Below are 26,241 nucleotides of genomic sequence, written 5' to 3'. Positions count from 1 at the left end.
CCCACCTCCCTTCTCATCCCACCCCTCTAGGTTGTTACAGAGAACTCAAACTGGGACTCTATAACAACCAAAAACATATTTTTGATATTAGAATTGCTCTAAGCCATTCTTGCCTTTACAAATAAAGCTTCTAATTCTCCATTAAAAGTTATACTTGATTTTGCTTTGTTTGTATCAATATATAGCAATACTTATATCTATTTATATGTACATATATATAATAATACAGGTTTTAAAATGTACTCTAAAGCTATGCTTTTTTTCTTTTCTTATACCATGTGCTTTTCACTACATTTGTCATCTGTGACTCTTGAAGGAAAGTACCAAGGCAGGTTAAGTCTTATGGGGCTCAGTTGATAAATCCTATTTATGTTTCTATCCAAGGGCAATGGAGAATTCCATGGATTGTATAGTCCATGGGGTCACAAAGAGTCGGACACAACTGAGTGACTTTCACTTTCACTTTAAGGGCAATGGAAAAGTAAAATTCATGAGCCCTTAGCTCTAGTTTTCATAAGATGAGGCTTCTCAGGGTACAGTGAGTGCAGCATTGTGGTAAAAAACAGAATGTTTGTTTGTTTGAGGAAGGAGTTTGGATGATGAGAGATGGATATGAGAATTTTTGTGTCTCAATAATAAATGTCCCTTCAGTAGCAACGTGAAATGAAAAGACTTGTAGCCCCAAGTCCGGGACTAATTACATGCCTTTAATATAGTACTTACCATTTTCCTCATTTGAAGAGTGAGAGTGTTAGAGTACATAGTGCCAAAATACTTTTTACAGTTAACACTATCTGAATTCTATCACTTAATGCAACCTAGAAGGAGACAACTTGGCAAGCTGAATCACCAGACTAGATTATAATCTCCCATTTATGCATTTTTATTCCCTACAGCTTTAAAATGCAGAGAAATACGGCACTTCAAAGCTTCTCTTTCTGCTTATTTGGGCTGCATTTTCATTTGTATGGAAAATGAATTCAGAATATATTTCTGCTTAATTTTATATTCTGCCAAGCTTTTTTTCCCTAATTTGATTGAAGAGTTTAAATTTTTATAGAAAGTGAAGCTCTACTAAGATGCAGATTTTTTGGTTGTGAAAATAAAGGATTGGAAAATACATGTTTGGTTGACCAGCAGAGGGTAGGTCCCAATATTTTTAGCTTTTTTGGGGGAAAGTAAACCTCAGTGCTTATAATAGTTTAACATAATGCTATTTAAGATTATGAAGAGATATTTTTCTTCTCTAAGTAGGTACCCTAAAGGAATTCTCTGGTAGTCAAGTGTTTAAGCCTCTGAGATTTCACTGCCAGGCTTGGGATTCAATCCTTGGTCAGGAAACTAAGATCCTGCAAGCCACACAGTGTGGCCAAAAAAAAAAAAAAAAAAAAGTTGGTACAGTCGTCGTTATCTTTGCCAAGTCATTTCAGTGTATAGGATTTGAAATACAAGATATCTTCCTGTGCTGCTCTGTGCCAGGCAGGTGCCGGTCACCAGTGGAACGTGAGGTTTACTGAGTGGAGGCAGTGAAGTCTGGGCCCACCACAGCTTTCTGTGGGGTTTCCTGCAAACCTGATTCAGCGTCTCCCAAGAGCCTGTGACACACAAGTGGCAAGGAAGGATGAGGAACAGTGAAACCCTGGCGAGCAGCCAAGCCCCTGCCAGGAAGCTCTGCTCACTTTAATGTAGCTCCACTGGGCTGGATACACGTGGAGGATGGATGGCTGCAGGATGCTGAAACAGCCGCTGGGGGAGATCAGCTGAAGTGGACCACATGGAACTGTGCTGGGAAGGAGGCGTGTGGCTGATAGGACATTTGCTAAAGGGCTGCTCAAACCACACCACAGCATCATGATGCTGTCACCTCGTAGACTCTTATAACAAATAACATCAAGGAATCCATCTCGGCCTATAAATTTCAAGGGTTGGCGGTGGGGGAGGTGCATTTCTTTTAAAATAAGGAAAGGAAAACAAAGCCACAGAGACGAAGTTCTTCCTGAGAATGCTGGACTGACTCTTACTTTGACATGCACTCCTTTAAGCAGTCAATAGACAGATATCTAAATGTTTTGATTTTTCTTTGATAAAATCAGCAGGTTCCACAGTTTCAGCCTTCAGAATGTGCTCTTTTAGCTTCTTTTTCAAATCCTGTAAATCAGCATGAGCAAAAGTATGGCATGAGCTAAGGCAAGGTAATAAAAATGAAGGAACAATTAAGAAGTTAAAAAAAAAAAATCTGCACTACTTTTCTGACAATTAAGTCCTCTCCTGGAGGGCTTTGTGTATTTTTGGAGATTAAATTAGTCTTAAGTTGGTGCTAAGGCTTGAAGTTGTTGTCTGAAAGAATAAGCATTTTGTTGGTAGAAAAATAAACTGAAAAAATAAACTCAAATACTGGAGAAGGGAATGGCAACCCACTCCAGTATTTTTGCCTGGGCAATGCTATGCAAGGGGAGCCTGGAGGGCTATAGTCCATGGGGTTGCAAAAGAGTCAGACGTGACTTAGAGATTGAGTACACACACCCACACACACACACATCTCAAATACCATAGAGCATGACCCATTCCTTGACTCCAAATTTAGGGCTGACTGCAAGATTTTGTCTTATTTATTAATGTGCAGTGTGTATATATGAGGACTTCCCTGGTGGCTCAGATGGTAAAGCATCTGTCTACAATGTGAGAGACCTGGGTTCGATCCCTGGGTTGGGAAGATTCCCTGGAGAAGGAAATGGCAACCCACTCCAGTACTCTTGCCTTGAAAATCCCATGGACGGAGGAGCTTGGTGCAGGCTACTATCCACGGGGTCGCAAAGAGTAGGGCACGACTGAGCGACTTCACTTTCTTTCTTTCTTTGTATGTATGACCAGATCGAAGTCAGTTTGTTTATTTGGAGGTTTCCTTATTCAAGATATTTCAAATACTTGCCACCACACCCTGCAATCATAGCCCTAATCCATTTATTTGCTCATCTACCTTGTATTTGACACAATGCAAGGGAGCAGGAACACAATGATGGATAAGAAAAATATAATTCTTCAACTCCTGGAACTTGCATGTTAATTGTTTAAAGCTTACTCTGCTTGTTACTGTTCAGTGATACCACATCATACAATACCTGATGCTGTTGTTTAGTCACCAGGTTGTATCAGACTCTCTATAACCCCAGGGACTGTAGCCCGCCAAGCTCCTGTGTCAACGAGATTCTCCAGGCACGAATACTGGACTGAGTTGCTATTTCCTTCTTCAGGGGATATTCTTGACCCAGGGACTGAACCCATGTCCCCTGCATTTAGAGGTGGATTCTTTACTGCTGAGCCACCAGGGAAGCCCATAATACATGTACCCCATAATAAAAGGTCAACAATTTCACTGGAGAAGTATGAACCACCTGAAAAGAAAATAATATGAGACAATGTGTAACAATTACCTAAAGAGTTCTTCAGAGCAGACAAACTTTTTCTACAAAGGGCCCGATGGTAAATATTTTGTGCTTTATGGGCCAAAGGGTCTCTTTTATGATTATTCAACTCTGCCATTAAAGCACAAAAGGAGCCGTAGACAACGAACAAGATAATGGATATGATTTTATTCCTGTAAAATCTTAGTCACACAAACAGGTAGTGAGCAGGATTTGGTCAACAAGTTGTAAATAGTTTGTCAATTCCTGCCTCAGAAAATAATTTGCATAAGGATAGGAGAAGAGAAGTCAGAGAGGAAGGAGGTTCACTGGACAATAAACACTGGAAAAAAAGTGGTACACCCGCATTTGCAGAATTTCAACAAAATAATTAGAATGTACTGTACATCTTCTTGGGCTACCCAGGTGGCGCTAGTGGTAAAGAACCCTCCTGCCAATGCAGGAGATATAAGAGACATGGGTTTTATCCCTGGGTCAGGAAGAGCCCCTGGAGGAGGGTATGTCAACCCACTCCAGTCTTCTTGCCTGGAGAATTCCATGGACAGAGGAGCCTGGCAGACTGCAGTCCATGGGGGCGCAGAGAGTCAGACACGACTGAAGTGACCCAGCACACACATGCATATATCTTCTTGGAGCTTCCCAGGTGGCTCAGCAGTAAAGAATCCACCAATATATTCTAATTGACAGTACATGAATTCAATTATCTGGATCCAAACTCTGCTAGACACATCAAGTTTAATTCCATGTTTTCTAGCCCAGCTCTTTCTACCTGAGGCTTTATTTTTTCCTTTGGTTTTGAGCTTGGTCTCTGGAATAGACTTGGTTTCCAAATCTCTTAAGCACTTAACAGACAAACACAGACTGACTGTTTTATTTTTTTTTAATTTTATTTTATTTAACTTTACAATATTGTGTTGGTTTTGCCATATATCAAAATGAATCTGCCACAGGTATACATGTGTTCCCCATCCTGAACCCTCCTCCCTCCTCCCTCCCCATACCATCCCTCAAGACTGGATTTTATATTGGTTGGCAGCCATAAAATTCTGTACTGGATGGTGAATGAAAATAAGAAAAATAATGAAGAATAGGGTGTATGTACTTAAGGGTGGTTGAAAATGGACAGTGATGGGAAGAATAAAACCTTAGGAAAATTCTCAGAGATCAAGAGAATGTCAGTGAGGCACATTAACTTTCTTCAGAAGGTCTAGATTACTATCACACACCATTCCCATGGGTAGAGATAATTTCATTAAGAATTTGATGATGTTACAGTTGGATAATGCCATCTCTATAGAGAGTACATGGTAACTATATATTACTGGTGAGTTTATGAATATGTCACTAATTTGAATATACTTTCTTTTCCCATAATACTCTCCATAGGCTCTATAATTAAGCATTAATCATTTAAGTTGCTCTTTGAGTTCTTTGAGGCTTTGCAATTACAGTATAAGGATTATAGAAATTTACCATCGAATTTTTCTTTTTTACCGAAAGTTGTTAATCAAGTAACAAAGAACAAATGATTCTTTTTTAAGTACCAAATACATTTTAAATAAATGCACATACAAAGTATATACTCTTATATTGCTTGGGCTATTCAGGCAAAATGTTTCTAAAAGACCTTACCATTTTATGTTTTTGCCTACATCCATATTTTCCAAATTAGCCCTCTTCAGCCTTGCACTTTCCCTCACTTTCACATAAAACTGAACTGTTCAACTCACTCTATCTCCTTCTTCAAAGGAGTTTTCCTTGGCCTTTCTAGGAGGGTTAGAAGGTACAAGCCATATCTACCTGTTTAGCACCATCCTGGTATATGTCACATTGATTTCTAATCACGTATGTTTGTCTCTCCATTAGATTATGAGCCTCCAGACACAGATATTCTTTCTGGTCTCAGGAGTCACTGCTTTTCCCTGGTATATAGTAGGTACTCATCACATATTTGGAGTGACAAATGAATGATAATTTCCCACTGTATTGTGAGAGTATCATTATGAGTACATCCCAGAAGTTCAAGAAAGCTTTATTTTTTTCCTCTTTAGCATGATAGCTAATATCCTATGCATCTCACCTTTGACTTATTCATGTTACAAACAACATCATCTATAGTGGTGGCGTTTCTGATCTTAGACAAAGACAATTTAAGGTCATTACTGTCACCATCAACTATGGTACTTCAGGTAAGTCACAGAGTCTCTCTGAACGTTAGTTTCCACATCTATTACCAGAATAAAAATAGTATTCTCCACAGTTGTGCCAGACATGAAAAAGGTAATTTCAAAAATGGTTTCTAAATCACATGATGAAATATAAACCATCATGGTTATTTCATTTCTGTTCATATTCTGCCCTGTGTATCACCTGGTAAAACATGGTTAAGTCTTAATGAGCAGGACCTGCCTTGGAATATATGGAATATTATTTTCAATCATTACATATTTGCCCCTATTGTCACCTTTACTGTTTCTACCAGGTATTAAAAATGCTGTGGCAGATACACATTTCCATATTATTATTTATTTTTTACTTCTGGTGTGAAACTCTAATGCCAATTAAAGAATTAAGGTAGAAAGTAATATAATTTTCTAACTAAACTAGAGTAGGGAAAGAATCATGGTTCTTTCGTTTTTAACAAGAACGGTCGGTCTTTAGGTAGAAATGTGTTAAGTGATCAGTTTATGAAGAACAGTTACCGGGAATCGGGTATGTGGCCGAGGGCTCCTTTCCCAGGTATTCACTTGGCCAGCAGAAAAATGGTTCTCTCTCTTGTTTGAAATGAATATGGCTATGCCTCTGGCAGATTCATGCTGTTTAACTCCGCTTATCCACTATCTGTGAAAGACAGTTTGGTCTCCAGAATGTTAACTCACATTTAGAGTGTTGGCAGGAGCTTGCAGTGCAGGAGTGAATCTTTAAAGAGACTTACTGCCACATTCAACCCCCATCCTATTTAATAAAACAGAGCAATGAAGGTGCTTTAAAGTCACATATGGTTTTCAGATTAAAAGAAAAACAGCACATTTCTGAAAGCAGAGGGCTTGGATGGTAGAAGTAATTGCCTAGGTCATTCACACACATCTAATGGAAAGAAAGACTCTTGTTATGCTATAGTTAGTTTGTGCAAAATATTTTTCAATTACCTTTCCTAATTTTGACTGGGAACAATTGGAAAGGAGGTAGCAAAGTAGATATTTTCAAAAGGTGAGACCAAATCTCACAGGAAGACACAATTTTTCATAACTGAATAGATCAGACATAATCACAATTTAACCCTTTTTAAAGCTAACAAAATTTGTAAGTCCTTTGTCTGGAAGTAAGTCTTCTATCTATTCCTGTCTCATAAATTGCAGAGGAATGGAATGGGAACTGGGACGGGGTAGAAAAGTGGGAAAGATATTACATGGCTCTTAGGCACCGGGATGCTTAATTCTGAGAATCAAGGAGTTAGTCCCCCTTGAAAGAATATTGACAGTGAGACTATCCTTTCAACACTGTAGTCTCCATGTAGGAGACTTTCTAAAAATATGTTGCCAATTCCAGCTCTGTCTTTTTAACTTTCTAGACCAATCTTCCAAACTAGAGTCAATTTGGATGCCTGGATGGAGCTGCTAACAAATAAGCATTTTGTCTTCCATTCTGAACGTTCTATAGCTGGAAGTGCAAGGAATAAAATAAAACAAGGCAGGATAACATAAGAGGCATGGGTGAGGAATCAGGGGAGGAGCAACTTAAGAGGAAGTGCTCTGGAAAAACATATTTGAAATTGTGACAGGTGAATCATGAAAAATGAGTAGGGATGAGCCCTGTAGATGGCCTGTGTAAAGGCCCTGAGGCTGCACATAGTTGGCATATTTTGTTTTTTTTTTTCATAGTTGGCTTTAAGTTTGGAGTATAGTAAGGAAAACACAGGAATGAAGAGCCCTCTCTTGGGTCTTTGAGACCTTGAGGCTATTATAACTGGTTAAATAAAAACCCTCAAAGGATAGTGAATAAACATAAACACTTATTAAAATCCATCACTGTATTGAATCATGTTCTAAAAAATTCATTCCCTTTTGCACTTGAGAAGCATCTGTCTGATTAGAGTTTATAAAAATCTGTCCAGTCCTCATTCAAACAGTTTCATATCTGAAAGCTCCATTTCAAAGTTCTACCTGTCTTCTTCTTCTGAGGCTGGGTGTAGTCCCCCAGAGTTCAGAGTAGGGGAGGTGGTGCATGAAGAGGAAAAATGGCCCTTTGGAGTCACATTTGGGTTTTGGCTCGTCCGTGCCAATTTTCAGTACGTTTCCAGTTGCCACTGCTGGCTCTCAGCCTCTGGGTGGTGGGCACTGACCTGCTGGGTACTACAGAGTGTGGGAGATAGACCTGGGGATTTTGAGATCCCATCGATCAGGTCTCTGATCTGAGAGTTCTGCCTTACATTCAGTCCCTTTCCATCCACACTGGTAGTCCAGCTGCCTCGAGATGGGAGTGCAGATTCCTAGACTGCCAGCCTGCCTTGCTCTGACCGCTCATTTTCCCTGCTGAGAGAGGCAGAGAGGCAAGTCACCAAGCTGACTGCCTAAGCAGATACCCAGCTGAGAGACAGAATGCCAACCTCCCTTTACAGCGACAGCATCAGAGGTCATTTTGCAGTCTTTCTGTCATCTCTTTGAGGAGATGGATGCCTCTCGCAGCCAGGAGGGCTCTATCTTTAAGTCCGACGATACTGACCATCTTGTCTTCCTTAACCTTCTAAGTACATCCATTGGGGAGGGTTGAGGAAGTGGAAACAGCTTCTGCCATTTGATGGCTGGCAAAACTCAGAATCAACAGACAGAGATGATTTTAACTTTCAACAACACTTGGGAAATGATGGAATGAGTCTCCAGCAGAGTGGTAGAAGTATTAAAGGCTTGGTCGTAACTGACACATATTCTAATCCTGGTTGCTGTATTTACTAGATATTCACTCTTGTGTAAGCTAAATTCTTCAGGGCTTTAGTTTTTAATTTGTGGATATGGGGGAAATAATAATACCTATCTTCATAGAGTTATTGTGTAAAGTAAATGGGTTAATCCCTTTAAATTATGTGCATAAGTACTGGCAAATAATAAGGGCTCAGTAAGTTTAGCTATTATTAGGGACTCTGGTTAATAATGAGTTCATGCAATCTGACTACTAAATGAAAATTAGACTGGGTGAGGGAAAGAAGGGCAAGATGGAAGCAGAGAGATCATTAAGGCAGATAGCAGAGCAGGCCAAGAAAAATCTTATAGGGATTTGGGATAGAGTGGTACAGGTAGAGATAGTGAAGTAGTCATTTTCATTATTTGGTTCTAGGCATTATTGTAAGGACTTGTTGAGAAATGTTTCGTTGGGCTTGAGACCAAAAAAAAGTGGAATCATGCACAGCTTTGACATTTTCAGTCTGAGAATCTAGGAAAGCTGTTAGCTGTTTAAGGCCATGGTGCTACATGACATCAGAAAATAAAACAGAAACAAAAACATAAGAATCTAAAGAAAAAGAAAACAACTAAATTCTCAATATACATAGATGATGCAATTTTCTATTTAGAGAGTTTCCATATAATAGCATATGGTGAGTTCTAATAGCAAAACTTTATCACATGATATAGATTTTAAAAAAATTTTAAAAACCGCCATATAAAAGGAGGCTTTTTGTGTGTGTATGTGAATAAGGAATCCCTTATTAAGATGTATTAATACCTTGAACTGTGAATACATGGTTTTACATGGCAAAAAGACTTTGAAGATGTGGTTAAAGTCAAGGACTTTGAGACAATAAGATTATTAATGGGATAAATTTAATCACACGGGTCTTCAAAACCTGAGAGTCTTCTGGATCAGGAGATATTGCCTTGATGGGGGAAGAGTATGAGACTTGGAAGGATGAGAAGGATTCCATGCCCAGTTGGTTTGGAGACACAGGGGGCTGTGTGCAAGTGCTGGAGAGAGGCCTCCAGCACTCTCAGAGCTAAAGGTGACCCTAACCACAGCCAGCAAGGACACAGAGACCTCGGTCTCACAGCAGAACTCAACTCTGTCAGTACTGGATGAGCATGGCAGGAAGTTTCAGATTTCAGACTTGCAAAACTGTAAAATAAGGAATTTGTATTAAGTCAAAAGGGCTTTTTGCCATTTGCTGCAGCAGCAAGAGAAATTAATCTGCATATTATAAAATTCACCCACTTTTTTTCTTACATTTAGTACATTTATAGAGTTGCGTAGCTACAGTCCAGTCTTATAACATTCTCCTCACCCTGAAAAGATGCCATGTGACTATTTACCGTCAACTCCAGTTCTGAATCCCAGCTCCAGATAGCCACTATCTGCTTTCTATCTGATATGCTTGGTTTTTCTGGATACTGCATATAAATTAAATCATGTGACATGTAGTCAGAATTTTTACGACTATGAATAAAGTTGCTATGATCACAGGTCATAGGGTGGACCAATGTTTTATTTCAGGTGGGTACGTAAGAGTGAAATTGAGATAGTTCTGGGACTTGGGCCTCTTTGTGGCAATGCTAAAATGCTTGCACCTAGACACTCCCCTCTTCTAGCAATAAAATACAAAGAAACTACATGGGACTGAAAATAACTGCAGGCTTTACAGTTGGGGCAAATTCTGGACAAAAGATACACAAAGACCAAAACCCACTACTGCCACTTCTAAGGAGCCAGGAGCAAAATCGGTGTTGGGAGCTAAAGCAGGGTACTGCACATGCCGCCTGCACTCAACACCACCAAAGGAGTGGGCAAAACACTGAAACTATCCCTCCAGCCAGAGCCCTGAACACACTCCTACCCTCCCCCCATGTAAGGAACACGTTTCCTTCCCTCACCTTGGGGATCTTGTGAGCAAAGGAATCTGCTGTTTGTTCACTCCCTCCTGCTGCAGCAGGGGCTCTAGTAAACCTCCTCCAAATTTCTTGTCTGGCCTCTGATCAATTTCTATTGATTAAGGAGGTCAAGAACCCTGGTTGGCAACAAAATTGCCAGGTCATATGTAAGTTTATATTCAGCTTTTTAAGAAACAGCTCAAAGTGATTGCATTTATACCCTCATAAGCAATATAGGGAGGTTCTGGTTTCTTTGTTGTCTTTGCCTGTACTGATGATTGTCTGCCTTTTTAATTATAGCTGTTCTAGAGGGTGTGAAGTGATGTTTCACGTGTTTTTAAAATTTGTATTCCAGTAGTCTTGCCTGGAAAATCCCATGGATGGAGGAGCCTTGTAGGCTGCAGTCCATGGGGTCGCTAAGAGTCGGACACGACTGAGCGACTTCACTTTCATTTTTCACTTTCATGCATTGGAAGAGGAAATGGCAACCCACTTCAGTGTTCTTGCCTGGAGAATCCCAGGGACGGCGGGGCCTGGTGGGCTGCTGTCTATGGGGTCGCACAGGGTCGGACACGACTGAAGTGACTTAGCAGCAGCAGCAATGACTATTAATTGGGCTTCCCTTGTGGCTCAGCTGATAAAGAATCTGCCTGCAATGTGGGAGACCTGGGTTTGATCCCTGGGTTTGGAACATTCCTAGAGAAGGGAAAGGCTACCCACTCCAGTATTCTGGCCTGGAGAACTCTATGGACTGTATAGTCCATGGAGTCTTAAAGAGTCAGACACTACTGAGCGACTTTCACAGTGACCATTAATGCTAAGTATCTTTTCAAGTGCTTATAAGCCGTTCATATTTTCTTGGTGTAATGTCTATTCAGTTTATTTGCCCATTTTTAATGTGATTGTTTTCTTTATTATTAAAGGATGATTTTTAGTATATTCTGGATATAATGGTGGTGGGAAATTGGATATTCTCATGAAGGTTTTGTAGACATATCAAACAGAGATAAATAATTTTAAATGAATCATATGCCAAAACACAAAGGTTGTGTACACAAAGAGTTAACCCTTAAACAATGTGGGGAGTTGGAAGCTCCGATCCTCCATGTAGTCACAAATTTGCATATAACTTATAGTCAGCCCTCTGTGTCCATGGTTACACTGAACTCACAGATTCAGTCATGGGAGTTGTTTATACATGATATGAAGTACCTGAGTTGTTTTTTTTTTTTTTTCAGAAGAACATCCAATGTGCCCAGTATTATTTGTTGAAAATATCCTTTCATCCACTGAATCGTCTTAGCACCTTTCTGGAGAATGAACTGAACATAAATTCAAAGGTTTATTTCTGAACACTATTCTAGTAATCTATCAATCTATATATCTGTCTCTACCAGTACCACGGTGCCTTGATCCATATAGATTTATAGTAAGTTTTTTCACTGTTCTTTTTCACAATTATTTTGGATGTCTTTTTCATTCCATTTAAATGTTAGGGTAAGCTTATCAATTTTTGCAAAAACACATCAGCTGTGTTTTGATAGGGATTGTGTTGAATCTGTACCTGAAAGTGTGGAGAATTACCAACTTGACAACATTGGTCTTTCCAATGAATGAACATGAAACATTTTTCATTTATTTTAGGTCTTCTGAATTTTATTTCAGCAATGTTTTGTTGTTTTGAAAAAAGGTCTTGAACTTCTTGATAAATTCGTTCTCAAGTATTTTATTCTTTTTGGTTCGACTTTAAATGAAACTGTGTTTCTTAATTTCATTTTCAAAAGCCATGCATTCTTATAAAAGGGATGTTTGATCATTCAGGAGGCAAATGATTGGAAGACTTTATGGCTTTTTGTGTGGGATTTGAGAGTATATTTGGAAAAATATGCTGATTTAGATTGTAAAAGACAGCATATTAAGGCAGAGGCATCACTTTGCCGACAAAGGTTTGTATAGTCAAAGCTATGACTTTTCCAGTAGTTCTGTACAGATGTGAGAGTTGGACCAAAAAGAAAGCAGAGCACAGAAAAATGGATACTTCTGAGTTGTGGTGCTGGAGAAGACTCTTAAAAGTCCCTTGGACAGCAAGGAGATCAATGCAGTCAATCCTAAAGGAAATCAACCCTGAATATTCACTGGAAGGACGGATGCTGAAGCTGAAATTCCAATACTTGGGCCACTTGATGCAAAGAGCTGACTCATTGAAAAATACCCTGATAATGGGCAAGACTGAGAGCGACAGAGGATGAGAAGGCTGAATGGCATCAACCACTCAATAGACATGATTTTGAGCAAGCTCCAGGAGATGGTGAAGGACAGGGAAGCCTGGAGTGCTGCAGTCTGTGGGGTTCAAAGAGTTGGACATGACTTAGCGATTGAACAAAAACAAGATTTTAAAATATTTTGCATATAAATTCTGACCTATGCAAAAAAATGATTCACACAGTGGGAAAGAGAAAGTAGAGCTAGAAAGAATGAGACTGGGAAATGGGGATCTTTGCAAAAAAAAAGTGAAATATTAGCCAGGGATGATTTGAAGAGGGCCTGGACAAAACAGTAGTAAGTACAAATATGCATTTCAGCTTGGGGTGTGCATCAGCCCTATGCCTAAAGTGAAAGTGAAAATGAAAGTCACTCAGTCATATCTGACTCTTTGCGACCCCATGGACTATACAGTCCATGGAATTCTCCAGGCCAGGATATTGGAGTGGGTAGCCTTTCCCTTCTCCAGGGGATCTTCCCAACCCAGGAATCGAACAGGGGTCTCCTGCATTGCAGGTGGATTCTTTACCAACTAAGCTACAAGGGAATGGCCAGCCCTATGTCTAGTGAACCAAAAAGATAATTTGCCGTTCAAAACCCATCACCTGTGTGGCCTATTCGAGGGGTGGAGGAGTGCTCACATAAGTAAAAGACTGAAAAAAAAACAATCCTGGAGATTTCACTTTAAGCAATATATTTGACAAATAATCAAATTTATGTGTCTCTTTTTTAACTTTACCATTTTATGAAGTGCTTTCTGTACTTTGTTTACATGTAGACATTTGCAAAGGCTTTGTTTATAGCTTTAAAGTGAAGCAAAAACACAATAAATAAAAATACCACTCTTCATTGACTTTTGTTGAACAGTCCTCAAATTGTGAAAAGGTGTGGCAAGAACCAAATGTGGTAAAAGCTAGCACAGTACAAAAAAAATTGGCAAAAAATTTTTCCCTCAGAAAATGTTCATTTCTATTCTTTCCCCTAATCATTCATATTCAGTATTTATTGAAATTAAAATTATGCTTGACATTCAGGAAAGGTGTTTCCTCTAATGTTTTTTTATATTATGAAGGCATAATTAAGAGAAAAATACCAACAGAAATTTCACAGCACACATCCTACAAGAAGGACAAGAAAATGAACCTGCAATTAGATAAAGCTGCATCCTTTTCAAAGGATTATATTATTAAATATTCAAGATTATGTACATTAGGGGGGACGTCAACTCAAAGACATACCTTTTTGCAGGGCTTCTGACAGTAACTAACCATTAGAGAAACATTAAATGAAACATTGAAAGGGGAAAGCAATTCAAGAAATGGACCAATTTGAACAACTTAAAGTACTGCCTTAGATGGCACATTTAGAGAACAAAAGACAAAAGAGAAGCAGAGAGAAAAAATCATTTAAAGACCAAGTGGCCATTGTCCATTGATTGAGAGGTCACACTTTAAATCATTTTGACAGCTGAAAAGGAAGAAGGATATAGTTTTCCCAAAAGATAGTTTAAACATTTTTTTGAAAATAATATAAAGAAAAGGACACCAAAGCTGACCCAGAAATGACTAAGAGACTTAGTTGCAGATATGACCAAAGGACTATATCCAGATAAAGAACATTTAAAAACTGGATGCAGAATAGATGAAGGGAACAACTCACTCACTTGGTATTTTCTGGCTTCTATAGAAACTCTATCTCCCTCTAGCAATATTCTACCTTTCCATTCAGTTTAACCATAATCTTATTTTTTCCAGCATGATCTGGGTTTATGACAACTCCCATTTTTTCTTAGCAGAGGCATTTATTAGATGTATTGCTTATGACAAATTCTCTCAAGATTTAGACAGTGAAAACAATAGCAACGCTGAAACCCAGTTTGAGCCATTTTCCTGCTTCATTTTATAAACCCTAAATATGTGCATGTTACCTACCATATTTGCTGTATATTGTATAAAATTGTATTCAAGGTGAATAGTAAAATGAAGTATGATTTCCTTTGCACCTCACAAACTTGTGATCAAACAGGGTTGGCATTTGTGTTACAGCTTGGGAGATTTTTTTCTCAGTTTTATTTTGAAATTTTCAGCGATTCTGCAAGTTGAGCTTTATGCCACATAGACACAGAGAAACCTTTGAAAATGAAAGAATTATTAGGATGATTCATTCAAATGCCCAGTTTTCATCTGAATTACATGTCTATAAGCATGACTTAATGATTTGGTTCTCAAGTTTGGAGTTTAACATATCTCAACATGAATTTAATTTATGTCACTTAAATTAATTAATATTCTATTCTCCTTTATGTGCTGAGATAATAAAATTGATATGATAATAAGTTCATATAATAATAATAATTTCTATAAAGATTAAATGAGATGATGCTTAGAAAGTCATGAGAATGATGCCAGAAACAGCAGTGATTCAGCAAATGATAAGTGATAGTAGTCATAATAAAAATAAATACAATGTTAATAACAGTAGTAGTAATAGTAGGATTACTAGTCATAGCCATGGTATTTTCATGCTTGTCTTGAATGATCAAAAATATTTTGTAACTTTACTCTTGTTCTTGAACCTCAGGCTGAGCCAACTTTTGCATGAGAATCTTTGCATGTGAGGTGAGGAAGGAGAGCAAATCATAATAAAAATTGCCTCAACTTACATTGCCTTTAGTCCATTACTGATATATTACATGGATTCTCTTAACTCCAAAACAAAGCCCAAGAAAGGAATATTAGAGGAACGCGAGTTATAAATGGCTAAGGCATCTGTAACTGGATTCATCTTAAAAGGGAGGTTGTTCATCTTATGCTTGAAGCCATGGGATGGAAGTGACTTCAGAATATCTCTGGATTCCATGTCCAGCTTCTATGCTATCGTAGGTAGTTCTGTCCTCAGAGGAGTGTCTGTAGTCACTTCAGGTCCAATGCCTTGCAGATCCCTGACCACAGGGAAAAGGGCTCTGGTCTCCTTCATGTCTAGTATAAATGCAGGAGCAGAGGAAATCTGCTTGGCTCAGCTTGGGTAACACTCCCACCCTTTGGCAATAATTGCTCTTGGAGATTGGAAGTAGGGTTGGGAGTTGATTTTGGACGTAGGCTTGAGGGTTGATTAGCCTCGTTTATGGTCATGACCATCCTGTGTCCAGGATGGGCTCTGTAGCATCAAGATTGTAAGACACCAGGGAAGACAGCCACTGTAGCATGTAATCAGAGCTCTCCATTTATAGATGGGAAATTAAGGTTCTGAGAGAGTGCGTATAATAACCTTGAGTGTGATAATGGGAATTCAAAGTTGTGTTTCTTTCTCTGCAAAACATATAGTCTGTCTACTGTCTCATGCTGCTCTCATATTTCCACAGGTAATATTTATATAATGAATTCAAGAAATAGACATTGAATATCAGGTTAGGGAATCCATACTGGGTTAAGCAATGTAAGCACTAAGTATTCCCAATTCTCTTGATAATTGAAAACCTTCATTTAATGCTACAAAAAGTTTTACTAGGCTTCATTAAATTTACACAAAACTGACGTGTTTTTCTAAATATCCCAGATGATATTCACTAAGCATGCAGCCAGTTGCTATTTGTCTTTCAGTTGGTCAGTTTTCAACAGCATGCTCAGTGGACTTTGACATTAGTAATGCCTCCCCCAAATCTAGAGAATGTTTGCATTTTCATTCCATTTTCCAGACGATCTCATGGAGCCCCTGAGCAGCGGGTATTGTTGTTCAGTTGCTAAGTTGTGTCTGACTCTTTGTGACCCCATGGACTGCAGCACACCAGGCTTCCTTGTCCTTCACCATCTCCCGGAGTTTGCTCAAGCTCATGTCCATTGAGTCAGTGGTGCCATTCAACCATCTTGTCCACTGTCGTCCCTTTCCACTCCTACTTTTGATCTTTCCCAGAATCAGGGACTTTTCCAGCGGGTCAGCTCTTTGCATCAGGTGGCCAGTGTGTTGGAAGCTCAGTCCCAACATCTAAGCAAAGTATTGGAAGGACCCAGTCTCAGTCCTTCCAATGAATATTCAAGATTAATTTCCTCTAAGACTGACTGGTTTGATATCCTTGCTGTCCCAGGGACTCTCAAGAGTCTTCTTCAGCACCATAGTTTGAAGGCATCAGTTCTTTGGTGCTCAGCCTTCTTTATTGTCCAGCTGTCACATCAGAACATGACTATTGGAAAAACTGTAGCTTCGACTATACAGTCCTTTGTCAGCAAGGTAATGACTCTGCTTTTTAATACACTGTTTGGTTTGTCATGGCTTTTCTTATAAAGAGCTGCTGCTGCTGCTGCTAAGTCGCTTCGGTCCTGTCTGACTCTGTGCGACTCCATAGATGGCAGCCCACCAGGCTCCCCCATCCCTGGGATTCTCCTGCTGCTGCTGCTAAGTCGCTTCTGTTGTGTCCGACTCTGTGCGACCCCATGGACTGCAGCCTACCAGGCTTCTCCGTCCATGGGATTCTCCAGGCAAGAACACTGGAGTGGGTTGCCATTTCCTTCTCCAATGCATGAAAGTAAAAAGTGAAAGTGAAATCGCTCAGTCGTGTCAGACTCTTAGCGACCCCATGGACTGCAGCCTACCAGGCTTCTCTGTCCACGGGATTCTCCAGGCAAGAACACTGGAGTGGGTTGCCATTTCCTTCTCCAATGCATGAAAGTGGAAAGTGAAAGTGAAGTCGCTCAGTCATGTCCAACTCTCAGCGACCCCATGGACTGCAGCCTACCAGGCTCCTCCATCCATGGGATTTTCCAGGCAACAGTCCTGGAGTGGGATTCTCCTAGTGTCTTTTAATTTCACAGCTGCAAAAACCATCCACAGTGATTTTGGAACCTGAAAAAATAAAGTTTGTCACTCTTTCCATTGTTTCCCCATCTATTTGCCATGCAGTGATGGGACCAGATATCATGATCTTCGTTTTCTGAATGTTGAGTTTTAAGCCAGCTTTTTCACTCTCCTCTTTCTTCCTCATCAAGAAGATATTTATAGTTCCTCTTTATTTTCTACCATTAGGGTGGTGTCATCTGCACATCTGAGGTTATTGATATTTCTCCTGGCAATCTTGATTCCAGCTTGTGCTTCATCCAGTCCAGCATTTCTCACGATGTACTCTGCATATAAGTTAAATAAGCAGGGTGACAATATACAGCCTTGATGTACTCCTTTCCTGATTTGGAACAAATCTGTTGTACCATGTCCGGTTCTAACTGTTGCTTCCTGACCTGCATACAGATTTCTCAAGAGGCAGATAAGATGGTCTGGTATTCCGACCTCTTTAAGAATTTTCCACAGTTTATTGTGATCCACACAAAGGTTTTAGTGTAATCAATAAGTAGGGATATATATACATATTAACACATAGATGAACCATTATTATCTGCTTTTTCAGCATTTTTGAACATGATTAAATAACAAGTACGAATTATCTTTGGAACTGTTTTGGAGATCCTTAAAATATCCAAATGCACACAAAAGAAAACTGTTTAATTCATTGGATTATAAGACCCAAGGTCCATAAATTGAAGAGTCTGAGAGTATCAATTCATTCCTTCTTTGCGGTTTTGTTTTGTTTTTGACCCCTAAAGTCACTGATTTAATCAGTTTTATCCCCCTAGCATTTGACCTTGTTATTTGGTTTTGGTATGAACTCTAAAACCATGTTCTTTCCCCAAGTGCCTCTTGACATATTACAACAAAGTAACACAGTAATAACTAGTCTATTATGCTTTGTGGCATAATCAATAATATAAATAAAGTGTGCCTTGATGTAATTTGCTCTCTGAAATGTTAGTGGTTATACTTTATTAAGCTGTTTATAAGATAAGATTAAGTTTTGCTATAATTACCTGCCTTTTCCTCCTGTGTCTACCATAATATTCTTTACTGTTTCTACTGGATCATTTGTGAATGTTTCCTTTTGTTTGATAAATTTGTATTTTATTGTACAGACTGATGTGATCATCATCCTTTGATTTAATTGCAAGCCTGTCTTAAAATGTATTTACTCTGTTTTCCAAGTGGTTAAGAAGTTCAAATTTTGCATAATCAAAAAAGTTCTTTTTTTAAAGGAACTCAAAGTTAATGTTATCATAATCCTAAATAGATGAAGCAATGGTGAAGAAAACTACAGAGCAAATATGAAATTTAATAATGGCCTTCCAACAGCTTCCCTTTCAAATTGTTAGAAATTCATTAAACAATGGTTGAGCAGCACTGACAATTAAATTACTCTCATATGAGGTATCCAGCCATAATATGAATATTGCATACTACATAGCTCACATTTCTAAAGGGATGTAGACAACAATTGGATTTCAGATAATTAACATGAGGCTTGAGTTTAGTCTCCAGATGCCTCCCACTCTGTTTCCAAGCAAAAATAATTGGGATGTAACTGTAGAAAGAAGGTTAGCATTAAAAATGTTAAAGACGAAAAATATAGAGCTGTGGCTGCATTAGAAGGAGCTTCCCACACCGTAGAAGTGTAGAGAGGTGGAAGTGGTAATAGGTGCTCACCTGATAGAATTGCAAATATTCTGTGTGCATTAAGCCTTTTAAAGCTCATGTTCTATGAGGAACTCTTTTACCCACAGACAGCCAAGCCATTGGTAAAAGTCATGTCAGATTGAAATCTATAGAGTTTGAATTTAATATCCCTTTTACATAGATCTTGTAATACACATAGCTAAGCATCACCCACATTCTAGCAACTGGATCATTTTTTAATATTCATGATTGGTGTCTGCATATGTCCTCTAAAACAATGAAAAGATACTAGCAAGGATATTTGTAAAAAACAAGACCAAAAAATGCTCAGAATGAGCACTTCCTGTGACGCTGCCTTATCCTTCTTTGGGTGGAGGCCATAGGAAATGCGAAAATGAGATGAAATGCAGATGTCAGACCTGACTATGGAATAGAAGTTATAGAGAACAGAGTTGGAGGCTGTCTTTCCTGTGGTGTGCTCCCATTAATTGCTTTTTAAATTACAATTTGAATTTTAGAATAGCTTTAGAGGGACTTCCCTGGATATACAGTGATTAAGACTCTGTGCTTCCAGCATAGGGGGCATGGGTTTGATCCCCGGTCAGGGAACTAAAATCCTGCATGCCATGAGGCAGGGCCCCAATTATTAAAAAAAGAAAATAAAGGCAATGCCAATGATATGAAACTGCACTGAAACCATCAAAAAAAGAATAGCTTTAGATTTACATAAAAGTTGTGAAGAGGGTACATCCCTCACCTTCAATGTTCCCTATGCTGAAGAAGACTCTTGAGAGCCTCTTAAACTGCAAGGAGATCAAACCAATCAGTCCTAAGAAAAATCAACCCTGAATATTCATTGGAAGGACTGATGCTGAAGTTCCAGTACTTGGGCCACCTGATGCAAAGAGCTGATTCATTGAAAAAGCCCCTGATGTTGGGAAAGATTGAAAGCAGGAAGAGAATGGGGCGAGAGAGAATGAGTTGGTTGGATGGCACCACCGACTCAATGGACATGAATTTCAGCACACTCCAGGAGAGAGTGGAGGACAGAGGAGTTTGGCAAGCTGCAGTACATGGGATCACAAAGAATCATACATGACTTTAGTAACTGAACAATGACAACATGATCAATACGTTAATATTATTAATCATAAAACTATGGCATTTATCACAATTAATCAATTAATAAACCACTATTAATGCTCCACAATTAATTAAAGGTCATTCCTTATTCAGATTTCCTTTCCTAATACCCTTTCTCAGTACCAGGATCCCACCCAGGACACCATGTGGCACATAGTTCTCATGTGGTTTAGGCTCCTCTTGGCTGTGAAAATTTCCAAGACTTTCCTTGTTTTGACGACATTGACAGTTCTGAGAGTACTGGTCAGGTATTTTGTAAAAATCCCCCTATTGCGATGTGTCTTATGGTTTACTTATGATTAGACTAGGGTTATGGGCTTGGGGGAGAAAGATCACAGAATTAGCATGCCATTTCCATTACATAACAGGAGTGCATATAATCAGGACGATCTGTTACCTGAGGTCATTCTCGCTCACCTGGCTGAGGTAGTGTTCCTCAGGTCTCTCCACTGTGGCTGCTTCTCCTCACCCACCACCTCCACACTTGACTCTCTGGGAGGAGGGCACGATGGTCCTTCGGTTGGCTCCTGCATTCCTTTGGCACCCTGTCATCACAGCGGGATTTTTTGAGTATTTCAAGCTGCTTCTGGCACATTTTGTATAGTTGACGCCCCATCAATTAACATTTGATGTCCCCACATGTTATATACTGTGGACATTTAAAGCACAGAGATATTGCATATAATTGATATAAAGTGTCCATAATTAAAATTTATAATTTGCTTAGCTGTGAAATATGCATACAGCTGGGAAAACATCTCCACAATCAAGACAGTGAACAAACCAAAGTTGTCTCTCCTCTACTCTTGCCCTTTCCTCCCTTTTCCTTCCCCATCCATTGACATATACCAATCTGCTTCCTGTCACTAGAAATGGTGATGAATTTTCTAAACCTTCTTTTAAAAATTGGACTGCTTAGTGTATTTTTTTTTTCAATAACTTCTTTCACTTGACATAATTATTTTGAGTTTCATCCATGTGTTGTATGTATAAATTAATCCCCTTTCATTGTTGAGTAGATTCCCTTATATATACTGTTAATTTTGTGTAAAATATATGTAATAAAAGTATATATAAAACATAATATATTTATATATTCATTAAATTTTTTTCTCCATTTACCTGTTCGTGGACATTAGGGCAGTTTCCCTATTTTGGTTTTTACAAAGAAAGCTCTTCTAAATATTTGTGTAGTCTTCTACATTTCTCATGGGTTAATATCCAACACGGAAATGGCTACTTCATATGACTGGACTATGTTTAACTTTTAAGAAACTAATGAATTATTCTTCAAAGTGCTGGTACTGGGAGTTCTCTGACAGTCCAGTGATTAGGACTCCACACTCTCACTGCAGGGGGCACAGGTTTGACCCCTGGTCAGGGAACCAAGAGCCCACAAACTGTGGCATGGCCAAATAAGGAAAAAAAAAAAAAAGGATAGTGGTGTCATTTTTAATTTCTAGTAGCAGTAGGGGAGTGTTTCAGCTTATCCACTTCCTCATCAATACTTCACATGTTGTCATTATTTGGTTTTCAGCATTCTGATACATGTACAGGGTTATCTCACTGCGACTGAATTGGGGTTTTCTTAATGAAAAATGCTGTTGAGTATCCTGTGTTTATTTTTCTGCTGAACACTTCTTTGATATAGCTTTTGAATTTTTAAAGTAGTGTTCTTTAAAGAGTTTTCTTTTCATTGAGTGTTGTGAATTCTTTTTATATTCTGGATACAAGCCGTTTATCAGATCAGTTCAGTTCAGTTTAGTCATTCAGTCATGTCTGACTCTTTGAAACCCCATGGACTGCAGCTCCGCAGGCCTCCCTGCCCATCACCATCTCATGGAGCTTGCTCAAACCCATGTCCATTGAGTCGGTGATGCCGTCTAACCATCTTGTCGTCCCTTCTTCTCCTGCCCCTAATCTTTCCAGCATCAGGGTCTTCAAATGAGTCAGCTGTTCGTATCAGGTGGCCAAAGTAGTGGAGTTTCAGCTTCAACATTAGTCCTTCCAATGAACACCCAGGACTGATCTCCTTTAGGATGGACTGGTTGGATCTCCTTGCAGTCCAGGGGACTCTCAAGAGTCTTCTCCAACACCACAGTTCAAAAGCATCAAACACGTGTATGCCTGCGGTGGATTCATTTCCATATAAGGCAGAACCAATACAATATTGTAAAGTTTAAAAATAAAATAAAATAGGAAGTTCCACCTTCTGAGTGGAAGCTCTCATGCCAAAAAAAAAAATAAATAAATAAAATCAGTACTAATTAGTATCTTTAAAAAAAAAATCTTTATCAGATATTGATTTGTAAATATATCTCAGCTTTGTGACTTATTTTTTCATTCTCTTAGTAGTGAGATATAAAAATCAAAGATCATTGATCACAGAGCACCATAACAAACATCATAATATTGAAAAAGTGCAAAGTGTTGCGAGAAAATCACCGACACGTGGCACAGAGACACAAACGAGCAAGCGCTGCTTGAGAAACGTGCAGCTGGTGGGGGGTAGCACACACCTTCAGTTCATTAAACACAGTGGGGAGCCTAGGAAAGCAACACAAAATAAAATAAACTATGACTGTACTTAATTTTATGCAGCTAAAATTTAATCAATAAGAATGTAAGACTCCAATCTCTCTCCAATGCTATTTTAATTCTATAATGTATTTTTTACTTGTTTTATACCCCAAACATTTGCTATCATAATTGTTACTGTATTTCTAGCCATAACTGATTTAAATTTACCCAAGTCTTTTGATCACTACTTCTTACATTCCACTCCATCCCTCAAGGTTTAATTTTCTTTGTTCTAAAGCATATATTATTTTAACTCCTACATGAAGGTCTGTTAAAGACAAAGATTCAATCCTTGTCTAAAAATATCTATATTTAACCTACACTATTAACTTTCAAGTTTTAACCGGTTGCTGTTTTCTTGTATTACACTGTCATCCGGATTCTGTTGTTTTTGTGAATAGCTAGGTATCAGTGTGATTGTTGATTATTGTAGGTAAATTCTTTTCCTTTTCTATGCTTTTAGGAATTTACCAATATGTGCATCGTCTTGCCTATTTGACCTTTCTAGTGTTCACTTTGTGTCCTGATATTTAGAATGTATATCTTTTTTCAATTCAGGAAAATTTTTCTATCAATTTCCCTTTAGATGTTGTCTCTCTCCACTGTTTATTTTTTAAAAAGTCGACAAGGTATGGTATTTCCATCAAGATATATAAATCCATAGAACAAAATAAAGGTCTGTAAATATGCCCCATGTTCTCACCTTTCGTTATGCAAATATTATCAAAGATAATTTTCCTCAATTTTTCCTTTATTTGTTTTAAAAAAGAGTATAATTACAATATTGTGTTAGTTTCTGATGTACAATTCAATGAATCATCTAAATATATATGTACATCCCCTCTCTCTTGGACCTACCTCCCATCCCTCACATCCCACCCCTCAAGGTCATCACAGTTAGCTGAGCTTCCTGTGCTTTATAACAGGTCCCCACTAGTTATCTGTTTTACACATGGAAGTGTATATATGTCAAAGCTACTCAGTTCATCCCAACCTCTCTCCCCGCTCACCATGTCCACATGTCCTTTATGTCACGTCTTTATGTCTCTATTCCTGTCCTGGAAATAGGTTCATCTGTACCATTTTTCTAGATTCTACACAAATGCATTAATATATGGTTTGTTTTTCTCTTTCTGGATTACTTCACCCTGTATGACAGCCTCTAAGTCCATTCACATCTCTTCACATGACCCAATTTCATTCCTTTTTATGGCAGAGCAATATTCCATTCTTTATTTCTCTTAACCTTTCTTTTATATTTCAAGTGTCTCTTTTATGCAGCATTATTTGCAATATACTCAAACTAATTCTGTCTTCAATAGTGTTTATCTCGCCACATAGTACGACCTATATAAAAGCAACAGACTCAAACAGCTCAACTAAAAAACTCAAAGCCTGTTAAGTTCATGGTTACAGTTCTCTGAGACATACTGGATTGTTTATTTAAAATCTGTTTTATTTAAAATCAGATTGTTTATTAAAAAAAATCTGATTGTTTATTTAAAATTGGATTTATTTAAAATCAGATATAGTGCTCATAATTTTATGCCACCTAATACTTTCAATTGTAGTAAATCATATCGAGTAACAGAAAAATAAAAAATGCCTACATGTAGAGGATAAAGAAAGGACGACAGAGAGGCACACAGATCTGAAAATATTCTCATGGCCACTAATCACATGCATAAAAGTATAGTTAAGGAGCTATACTATTACCTTATAAGAGAAGGGCTTCCCTGGTGGCTCAGCAGTAAAGAATCTGCCTGCCAAGCAAGAGATGTCGGTTCAATGCCTGGGTGGGGAAGATATCCTGGAGAAGGAAATGTCAATCCACTCCAATATTCCTACCTGGAAAATCCCATGTACAGAGGGGCCTGGTGGGCTACAGTCCATGGGGAAGCAAAGGAGTTGGACAATACTTACTGACTAAATAGCAACAACAACACAAGGAAAGAAAATTGTTGACATATTTTAATCACATGAATGCCAAATTCAGAAACTTTGCATATTTTACAATAAAAATTTGAACATGTGAGAAATCTATTTTAATAGTATATTTATCAGATGTATATGATGTCTTTACTATGAACTTCTCAAAGATAGATTCAGTGTTTATATATATATATATATATATGTGTGTGTGTGTGTGTGTGTATCTCTGGAATCTTAATCCAGTGACTGTAACACAGTGATTATTCTGTAAATGGTAGTTGAATTGAAACAAACATAGTAAAATGACAGGTTTTAGAGTCCAATCTTTTGAAAATGTAATAAAAATATCTTTAAGATTCTAATTCCTCATACCTGTTTCATATATATTTTTTAATATTATAAGGAAATAAAATTGCTATCTAAAATTGCTAAATGACTCCATATTGATATCAATAGTTTCTTCATAACAATTAAAAGATTTGTGTAGACATTAGGTTGTACTATTAGGATATTAAACTATCAATGATGAAGAGTAACATGCATTTCTGATTATGCTATACGTGCACTGAGCTATGCATTTTTCTACTACTAAGATATAAGACAATTGTATTTACTGAAATATGGTCTACAAAGTGAGCTATTTTCCTCTAAATAAATATATCAATGAAACAAAATAAAGAAGCTAAAAAGAGACACACAAATAGAGTCAAATTATTTTTTATAAAGGTGGAGAAAGAATAATCTTTTTTACAAATGGTGACTAAACCACTGAATGCAAAAAAATCATACTTTTCACTGAAAGTTAATACAAAGTGGATTTAACCTAAATGTTAAATATAAAATTATAGACTTCTGGAAGAAAACAAATCAGGACATCTTTGTGACACTGGATTTAAAATTACAGAGCATAAAACCATTAATAAATTAGACTTCACTATTAATAAGATAGTGGAAGAGACTTTTGAGGTTCCCTTGGACAACAACGAGATCAAACCAGTCAATCCTAAAGGAAATCAACCCTGAATATTCATTGGAATTACTGATGCTGAAGCTGAAGCTCCAACCCTTTGGCCCTCTGATGCGAAGAGCCTATTCATTGGTAACAACTCTGATGCTGGGAAAGATTGAAGGCAGGAGGAGAAGCAGGCAACAGAGAATGAGATGGTTGGATGGTATCATTCTCTCAATGGGCATGAGTTTGAGCATACTCCTGGAGATAGTGAAAGTCAGGGAAGCCTGGCGTGCTGCCGTTCATGGGGTTGCAAAGAATTGGGCACAACTGAGTGACTGAGCGATAGTAATTAATAAAATAAAACTAAGTACCGGCATACCTTGTTTCATGATGCTTCACTTTGGCTATTCTTCACTGATATGTGTTTTTTTGAGTTGAAAGTCTGTGGCAATCCTATCTCCACTCCATCTACCAGTATGATTTTTCCAACAACATTTGCTCACTTTATGCCTCTGTGTCACATTTTGCTATTTTGGCAATAGTCCAAAATTTTCATTGTTATTTTATTTATTATTGTTTTCAATTAGTTATCTTCGATGTTACTATT

At 38.1% G+C, this 26,241-nt stretch overlaps 1 protein-coding gene across 1 annotated transcript in view; it reads right to left on the bottom strand.

Moving 5' to 3' along the window:
- The window catches only part of LOC113902077 (transmembrane protein 225B-like), a 50,550-nt gene extending 24,539 nt beyond the window's left edge, over window positions 1-26,011 (bottom strand). The window contains exons 1-2 of the mRNA XM_027557051.1: window positions 26,006-26,011; window positions 20,588-20,715 (exon numbers count right to left, since the gene is read on the bottom strand). Coding sequence (XP_027412852.1) covers window positions 20,588-20,715; window positions 26,006-26,011 — 134 coding nt within the window. The remainder of the gene's footprint in view (window positions 1-20,587; window positions 20,716-26,005) is intronic.
- Between the last annotated feature and the right edge of the window lie 230 nt (window positions 26,012-26,241).

The sequence above is a fragment of the Bos indicus x Bos taurus genome, chromosome 12 (genome assembly GCF_003369695.1).
Source record: "Bos indicus x Bos taurus breed Angus x Brahman F1 hybrid chromosome 12, Bos_hybrid_MaternalHap_v2.0, whole genome shotgun sequence".
NCBI lineage: Eukaryota > Metazoa > Chordata > Mammalia > Artiodactyla > Bovidae > Bos > Bos indicus x Bos taurus.
Note: the sequence above shows the minus strand (reverse complement) of the source record. Positions and strands in the feature narration are given on the sequence as shown.